We start from the raw sequence: 9,208 nt of genomic DNA, 5'->3' as shown, positions 1-9,208 counted from the left end.
CTTTTTTTTTTTTTTTTTTTTTTTTTTTTTGCACTGGCAGTGTGGTGCATATTACTTTTTCTACCCTCCTCCAGCCCCTACATGCAGTAGTCTAATACTTGTTTCAGTCACAGAAATTATCCCACATATGTGGTCTTTTGCCACCGTATGACCTGTATTGACGCTTGCTATATGATCTGTAGGATTTTATGATGCTAGCTACCTAAATAAATTATTGTCAAGCTCTATATTTTATTCCTCCCTCCCTTGCTCCCAGCTTTCCAGCCTGCACACACTGCTTTTGGGACTAGGCTTATGTGTGGTTTGGTCAAACTACAGGAAATAAGAAGAGCTCTCAAGTCAATAGAGAAGGAAAACGAGAGTCGTAAGCTTCACTTGTTCAAAACCTAGAACAGTCCTCGGCACAAGGCAGGCCCTCAGTAGACACTTACTGAATGAACAAATGAACAAATACAAGTGTTGGAGAGCTTATTAAAGTAATATCACATTGAGTGTTTTACAGCTTTCTAGTCAAAGCAAAGAAATAAGAATGGCTAGTTTAGTTGCTATGTCTTCTTAATCACCGGTCTTCACTTTTCTTCTCTTGGAAGAATTGAAAGAAAAGGGCAAAGGAAAACCAACTATCTGTGTTTAATAGAATCATATGCTGGGCCCTGATTCATCTCAGAGGCTGTAGCATCTGTGTCTCTGGGACCCTTTTTCAAGGCAGTCATTGATTATCTCCCTACAAAACTGTAGCTGTGTGCTAAGTTTTTCCATGGGTATAAATTAAATTGACTTTAGAGGATATTATTACATTCAAAAGCTTCTTTATAAAAATTTTACCAAGTATTATTATTTTCTGTGAGGCTGCTTTTCATACTGAAAAATGTGACAGACCAATTTGAATACTCTATGTACTATAATAGCCATACATATTAGACTAAGCAACAATTTGAAAATTCAGAAAAATATAAGTAAAATAGTTCATTTAATGACCAAAACCAGATTCTGTCATAAGCATCCTGGGAGTATTGCCGACAAGGTTTTGCAACAGAAAACATTTTTTTAATTTAACTTACATATAATTTTCTATTTCTTTCAATAGCTTTTTGGTTCTTTTGGGTGGGGCTTCCAAGTTTCTCCTGCTCTTTTAACCCCGTATTAAAACTTTCCCCAGATCTGCTCAGAAAACAACTGCTATTTCAGGCATCTACGTCTCTCATGTAAATCATCTTATGAGATTCTGTTTTGACAATCTGATTTTTTTTTTTTTTTTGCGGTACGCGGGCCTCTCACTGTTGTGGCCTCTCCCGTTGCAGAGCACAGGCTCCGGACGTGCAGGCTCAGCAGCCATGGCTCACGGGCCCAGCCGCTCCGCGGCATGCGGGACCTTCCTGGACCGGGGCACGAACCCGTGTCCCCCGCATCGGCAGGCAGACTCTCAACCACTGCGCCACCAGGGAAGCCCGACAACCTGATTTTTAAATGTAATAATTAAGGGCGGGAGAAAGCAGGAACAGAGTAGAATCTGAGAGTTTACAATTCATCAGGGATTATCATAATAACTTTATGTACAGAATTTTATTTACTATTCACAACCTACTGAGTTATATAATACTGTATCCTTTTTATATCTAAATAAAGTAAGGTCAAAAGGAGTACTGTAGCTGGCCCCAAATCATTGCCTAGAACCAAGCTGGAAGCTTAGGTCATCTGGACATCAAAGTCACACTTAACTCTTCAGCTGGAATTTGTGGAGACTCCCTGTATCACAGTTACCTGGGCCTTGCTCCAGACCTACTGAATCATCATTTCTAGGGTGGGGGGGTCCAGGAGCCTGCATTTTTAACATGATCCTTCCATAATTTAACATGATTCTTAATGCATGCTAGTATTTGAGAACCACAGCATTACTGCCTTCAAAGGTTATGTATCTAGGAGGAGGAGAAAGAAGAAAGACTAGAATATTTATCTTATTAAAAGTTTCATTGTGTGGATATCATCTTTTTTTCTTTGACCTCCAAAGTTGGTTTGCAAATGTTTTGGTAGATTTCTGGGCTAAGGGCCATTGTTAGCCGTTTGGCACGCCTTTGTTCAAATGATACAGAAGCACTCCCCTGAGACAGATTTAGCAGACTTCTTCACCTCTGTGTGAATTAGAAGAAGGCAGAAAGGGGGTGGGAGAGCACTGTACAGGTACACAGCTGTGGCCGCAGGAGCACGACTCACCAGCCTCGACTTCCCGTCTGCTGTGCACACTGAGGGCGGCGGCCCTGGCCAGCAGGCTCTTTCTTTCAGAAGAGATTTCTGGGTTCTTTGTGTTCATGTAAGTGTGTGTTTACACACACAGTATTTCTGTTTTAGGGTTACAGTGTTGGTGCATATGGTGAGCTACGTATAGTCTCTTGGTTTTCCTACTTAAAGTGCTTGATTTTTTCCGTCTTTCTAGCTTCTTGTATTAAAAATATCTCACACACACACACACACACACACACACACACACACACACCCTATCACATATACACACGGGTACACACATATGAGTATATTCTAGACCTATGCCTTCATTAGTGCCTTTGTTGCTCTAGAAGAAAAGGACATTCAGAATTGAAGAATAAAAATCCAGCCTCATTTCATGCCTATGCTATTGCTTTCCAAAACTGCAGAGCACAATACAGGAAGCGCGTTGGAGAGGAAGGGACCCTTTGTGAGCACGTATTGACTGGAAGAAGAGGGTGGCCTGAGTGATTTTACATATATATTCAGTTACTTATTTGAAGCCTATGGTTCTTTTCTGCTGAAAAGTGTTACTCAGACCATATTGGTAAAAGATAATCTGCACTTACATTTACATAATTGTGCAATTTTAAAATAGAGTTTAATGTCATAAAACTGATTGCATAGCTGTCTTACTTTTAATAATGATATTTAGACTAGAAATTTATATATAAAAATCCTGACTTAGTTTAATGTAGCATGGGAAACTAACATCTGTCTTAGATACTTTTTCTCTGTTCCCTTTAACTCTAATTTGCATGTGCTTATAAATGGTTGAGCATGTCCAAGTAAGTATAGATAATGCATGGAAGCAGTCTGCATATTTTTCCTTTCTTGCATTTAGGTATAATATTTTTGCCTAGTCTTCCAGTGAACCATCTATGAATGATATCCTTTTCCCTCCTCAAATTGTACAATTTGCATCCAATTGTGCAATTTGTATGCAGACTCAAGTTGCAGAATATAAACAACTGAAAGATACTCTGAATAGGATTCCAAGCTTTCGAAAACCAGAACAAACAGAGCAGCAAAATATTACCCAGGTGGCACATTCTCCACAAGGTGACAGCGCAACAAGGGACAAGTTACCCGGAGAGCCTCGGGAGGTAAGAGGCATGAACTGGTCATCTGTGGTCAGGTCGCTCTCCCTGTCAAGCTGTCCTCAGGTGAACTGCTCTAAATATTGCCAGCTGTAACTGCAGAACACCGGTTCTCACATTTTAGCATATATCAGAGTCCCTAGCAGGGCTGTTAAAACAGGAATAAGTGGGCCCCAGCCCACAGATGACAGTTCTGTTAATTTGGGGTGAGGCCTGAGGATTTGCATTTCTAGCTGATTTCGCTGGTCTGGGGACGCACACTTTGAGAACTGCTGTTCTGTTTCCTGGAAAAGACTGAACTAGTTTTGTCTTTCTTCATGTGGGTATATTTGTTTGAAAGGAGCTGTCATGTCTGAATATTTTAGGGGTTTTTTTGGGGGGGGGTTGGGGGGTAGAGTGAGAAGGTTAAATGATCATGAGGATATTATATGGCAATCAGCCCACTTAAGTATTAAAGCTGATAATATATTTGAACTTGATGCTGTACTCGGTCCATACAAAATATGTCAAAGTTTGTATTATATAGCCTTCATAAAACTACAAGAGTATAAGTGCTAGTCACAGAATCCATTTTTTGTATTCCTGTTCTTCATAAAATTAAGGCTTGTTGCTGAAGAATATCTCCCAAGTGAAACATCAAAAGTGGTGTCGCCCATATGATTAATTCTTACAGAGTTGTTTATGCAATCACACCTGTAATAAAAATGGCAAGTATGATTATCTTTCCCCCGACAAAGTCATTTTAAACAGTGAATGTTTGAGAAGACTTTCCCCAACTCACCTTCTTATCACCTTATGGGAATAATTAAGTTGAAGTGAGTGGACTTCATTTGAATCTTCAGTCTGAGCAAAGCATTCCTTCACAGACAGATTCTGTTTCCTCCTGGATGCTTGTTCTTTGTCTGGGTCTTATGTTGCTCCTAACTTAAGAAAACACAACCAGAGCCCTGGTGTGGAAATTGGTTCTATTCTCTATCTAAGTTTAACTACCAGTTTACTGGATTAACCTTTTAAAGACTCAGACTTTTTAGTTCTTCCATCTGGGAGGTGGAGATAATAGTCATCTGTTCTAACCTTTCTCACAGGGATGTTGTGGAGATAAGTGACAGGTGTTAGAAAGCACTTAGGGCCCTTCAGAGAAATATTTCCTGTAAAGCCAGGGCAGTATCAATTCAAACTTGCCAGGTATGCAAAGACTTGGTAAAATGTACACGTCCAAAAGCCGTCCTCAGATGTCTGAGAAAGGACTTTTTTCCTTGGCTTATTTGTTTATGTATACAATCCAGTTTCTAAGTTATGTTTCTGCTAATTTAAGAACAGGGCTTCACATTTATTTCAATTATGGGACAGCAACCTGACCAAAGAAAGTATTCTTTCTGCTAAAGAAGGTTGGTGGGAGGGAGGACAGTGACACATTTTCCTATTGATATTATACCATCTCTCTTTTGCCTCTCTTCTCTAAGTATTGAAGACCATATAGAAATCTCTGAAACTTGCAGAGAAAACTGATTTAAATCAACCAGTTTTAGAAGAGGAGTTCTCTGTGAAAAGACACATCTTTTTTTTTTCTTCAGAGTTTTCTGTGTTAATAATATAAAATACTCACAAAAGACTTCCTCAGTTTTACAAAGAAATACCACTTGAATACGTCAAAAATGTTTAATTGTACCTGATTTAATGGGCACTGTTATAGCCAACATATGGGTGTCCATTAGTAATGGCATTCTTTTTTTTACATTTGCTAACAGAAAACAAAACTACCTCATCCTCTATTTGATCTTATCCTTTTCTTTTCAAATAATTATTGAAAACAAAATTTACCTTGAAGAAAATTATGTAAGTATTTGATCACTTGAAGTATGAGGGTTTTTCCCTTTTTATTCTAAGGGAGAACAGGAGTTAGATTGCTTTTGAGGGTAGGGTCTACTGAGATGTGGTCACTTATAGGCTTTACTTTTAGGTTATTTACGGTATTCTTTCCAGGATGAAATTTTGCTTACGTTGTCTCTATTTTATAGGTGAGATCACACAGTGAGAAGAGTTAAGTGACTCCACTGCAGCCATACTTTTCAGTCAGGACTCTATATTTCTAGACTCCAGGATTTTGCTTATGCTGTAACCCCGTAGACATGGTAATAAAGATATTCTATCACTGCTTTCGAAATAGAAGAGTGTCATTTCCAGTGATGTGCTTGGCCTAGGTGTCCCGAAATAGCGAAGTGTGGCAGAACCGTGAAGCAGTCCCTGGAAGAACGGAGGAAACAGAACCTTACCCTCCCACTCGGAAGGAGGCAGGATTCCAGGCGCCCGCAGAACTGACCCAGCGAGAAGCGGGCCGCGGGGAGCCCGAGGGGCGGCCGGCGGAGGAGGAGCACAGGAGGGCCCTGGAGGAAGAGGCGATGGAGCAGGTCGGGCAGGCAGAGCACCTCGCGGAGGAGCACGACCCATCGCCAGAGGAGCAGCGGCATCGGGAGTGGGGGGAACGGCGTGAGCGGAAGGAAGCCAGGCTCGTGGAAGGGCAGGCTCGCGCTGGGGTACGAGGTCATCCAGCCAGTTGCCTGGGATAAGGGGTGCGCCTTTGTGTCTACGTGCAGTTGACCCTTGAGCAGGGCAGGTCTGAACCTCACGGGTCCACTCATACCAGGATTTTTTCAGTAGTAAATAATACAAGATCCGCGGTTAGTAGAACCTGCACCTGGGCAACTGCCCAGAGGAGCCCCTATAGGGAGGGAGGCTATGGAGGAACCCTGTATACAGGGGGCCGACTGAAAGCTGTAAGAAGATTCTCCACTGCACGGAGGGTCAGCGCCCCAGCCTCCCACGCTGTTCAAGGGTCAGCTGTGTTAAGGAAAAAGCCCTCGTGTATAACAGTCTATAAAATAAAATTGGGGTGATCTTGCTAAGTGTTACAGGTACCTATTTAGATGTTCTATTGTGATATTAGTAGCATAGCTACCTTATCCCAGAAAGACGGTTGGGGAAAAGAGAAGGTGCAATGCATGTGTATGTGTATGTATTGTCTTTGTCAAGAGTGCGCAGTGAGAGACTCAGTCACACCCCTTTAACAGAGTAGGAGAGTAGATGGGCACCTCATCCCGCACCTTCCAGTCTGTGCTAGAACCCCGTGGGCATCTTGAGGCCGAGAAGTGACGCATTTCCTGTGATCAAGGGTACTTTTCTCCCTGTTCACTTACTTACTGTCAAATCCTATGTTGGCTTTTGCACACTCACCTTCAGGGTGGTTAGCCAGTCATCAGAAAGCTGACTTAAGGACATGCCACTAGGTGAGTGAGTGTGTTTAACCAGTCTCTGCTCAGGCTCCACCACTGAGCACTTCCCTCTCACATAAGTAAGACTCATAAAAACATCCATTATTATTATAAATGAGACTTTAAAAGAACTGAAAGCAGCCCTGAGTGCAGCCAGGTGTACCTTCCTTACACAACCTCGAAGGTGATACCTGACGGTAGGCTACCTGGCCCTTACGTGGATGCTGGTCACCTTTTATTTATAGCTCTGAAGCTTTGGTTGGCCTCAAACTTTCAAAGACGTCAAGCCGCTAGAGGCTTTGGCTGGGCAGGTGTGAAGGCCCCTGCTGGTGCACTCTTAAATTGTTGCAAAGGTGGCATGAAGAAGCCTCTCTCCCAGTCTTGGGTCCTTCATCGCTTTCCTCAAAGGTAATTCCCCACTAGGTTTAATTTCCCTCAACCATGCACCCTCTTTCCTTTGATGAGAACTGTGTGGACTTGTCTTAGTTGGGAGAGGGGGGCAGAGTAGGGAGTGGTAGATGGCTTAATGGAAGCAGAGTTTAAGAATTCCTGTATCAGGTTTTCCTTTCATCAGAAAGTTCTCTCTTCTCATCCATTTTTGGTTTCTTTGAAGAAAAATGGTTCTCTGCTTTTCCACCCTAATCTGAAATTTGACTTGTTTTGACTCCGCTTAGCCTAAGATTAGTATATGCATTGCGAGAGTTAATTAGCTTCCCTAGGTCTTTAGCGCTTCATGGGAAAGCCTTAGCCTCAGCCTCAGCTCACAAATCGCCCCATTTAGTCTGAGGTTATTACGTGCCCACATATACCCGAGCCTTCTGAGCATAAATTTAATTAGGGTTGAAACATTTCTTCTGTTGCGTCCTCCTCCACTTGAGAGGGAGCACATTAAAAATCTGCCTTAATGCCAACAAATGGAGAAGACCAGTTGCTTAAAGAAGCCAAGGGTGATTCAGAGCGTTGGGAGACAGGAGTGGAGTCCAGCCGCGGGGTGGCTTTGGACCATTATGACAGTTGACCTGACAGGTGTTCACAAACAAGCCCTGTCTTCTGCGCGTGTCGCGCGAAAGGGACGAAGGGAGGACCCAGGGGACCCGACAGCTCTTGCTCTGCAGCGACTTTCTGTTCCCCAGGTGTATCCCTCTGGCAAGCCGGTCGCCAAATTCCAGTCGCCGCATGAGGAGCAGCAGAGGCTGGCAGTGCGGCGGGTGGAGGAGGCCCAGCGGCCTAAGGAGCGCCACGAGGCCCCGCCCCAGCAGAGGCTGCAGCCCTTGCTGCACCAGCACCAGCCGCAGCTCCTCGCCAGGGAGTCGGCCCAGCAGAGGCAGGCTGGGCTTGTCGAGGGCCGGCCGCAGCACCCGGAGCAGACACGGTAGCCTCCTGATGGGCCTAGGCAGCCCGCCTCTGGCGTTCACAAGCAGGATAGAGACGGCTTCCTGTATTTGTTACCCGTGAACTTGAGGGGCTCCTGTTGCTCATGTAGCTGAGGCAGAACCGCCACCTGAAAACTACATTCCAAACATTGAATTTTCAGAATAATCAACATTTTTTTCCCTAGCTTAAAAATGACAGTGTAGGGCTTCCCTGGTGGCGCAGTGGTTGAGAGGCCGCCTGCCGATGCAGGGGACACGGGTTCGTGCCCCAGTCCGGGAAGATCCCACATGCCGCGGAGTGGCTGGGCCCGTGAGCCATGGCCGCTGAGCCTGCGCGTCTGGAGCCTGTGCTCCGCAATGGGAGAGGCCACAACAGTGAGAGGCCCGCGTACCGCCAAAAAAAAAAAAAAAAAAAAAAAATGACAGTGTATGTTTCAAAATAACCTATCAGGTTTTGTGCTAACTTCATTTTATCATTTGAAAGGTATTTTATCTTTTATAAGGCATGTTTTGAAAGTATCTGGAATCTTTATTAAACCTAATTGGATAAGTTTAAGAAATATTTTTATGGCTTTCCAAAAAGTGTCGAAAAATTCATTGATAACTCTCTTTAAAGATAAATGACTTATGTCAAACTGTGCTACTTAATTTGTGTCCCTGAGGTGATGATTGTTTGTTTCCCTTGCAGGCAGCAAGCTCGTTATGATGCTGTAGATAATGATGTTGTTCAGGGAGCAGAGGACCAGGGCATCCAGGAAGAGGAAGGAGGTGGTGAGCTTCTTAGATGATGAATGTTTTAATAAAACTGCTTGGTAATATATAATATCAACTCAGAGTTATATGTGTATCTGCATACATGTTTCTCCCGCTCTCTGAAAGTAGAGCATTCCTGGGAAACCTTTTGTAAACTGAAATGGTGTAAAGCAAAGAAGCAACTACCATAGGACACATCTTGCTAAGGGATACACAGAGTAAATCGAGGTAAAGCACAGGTGCTCACAGGCCCAGTTCAGAGCTCTGGGGGCTGATGCTGAGCCGCTGAGTGAGTGTAGGTCCTGGGGAAGGAGCTGGACGGACGATGCCATTCTCGCTGCTCTGCTCTGGGTGTGTACTGTCTCCACGAGACTCTCTCTCTCTCTCTCTCTCTCTCTCTCTCTCTCTCTCTCTCTCTTTCTCCCGCTGCAGACACAACACTCTCTCTCTCTCT

General features: G+C 43.7%; 1 protein-coding gene across 1 annotated transcript in view; it reads left to right on the top strand.

Moving 5' to 3' along the window:
- The window catches only part of GOLIM4 (golgi integral membrane protein 4), an 83,466-nt gene that overhangs the window by 56,650 nt on the left and 17,608 nt on the right, over positions 1-9,208 (top strand). The window contains exons 8-11 of the mRNA XM_007446427.1: positions 3,207-3,365; positions 5,561-5,893; positions 7,762-8,000; positions 8,690-8,769. Coding sequence (XP_007446489.1) covers positions 3,207-3,365; positions 5,561-5,893; positions 7,762-8,000; positions 8,690-8,769 — 811 coding nt within the window. The remainder of the gene's footprint in view (positions 1-3,206; positions 3,366-5,560; positions 5,894-7,761; positions 8,001-8,689; positions 8,770-9,208) is intronic.

The sequence above is a fragment of the Lipotes vexillifer genome, unplaced genomic scaffold (assembly GCF_000442215.2).
Source record: "Lipotes vexillifer unplaced genomic scaffold, Lipotes_vexillifer_v1.1 scaffold763, whole genome shotgun sequence".
NCBI lineage: Eukaryota > Metazoa > Chordata > Mammalia > Artiodactyla > Lipotidae > Lipotes > Lipotes vexillifer.
Note: the sequence above shows the minus strand (reverse complement) of the source record. Positions and strands in the feature narration are given on the sequence as shown.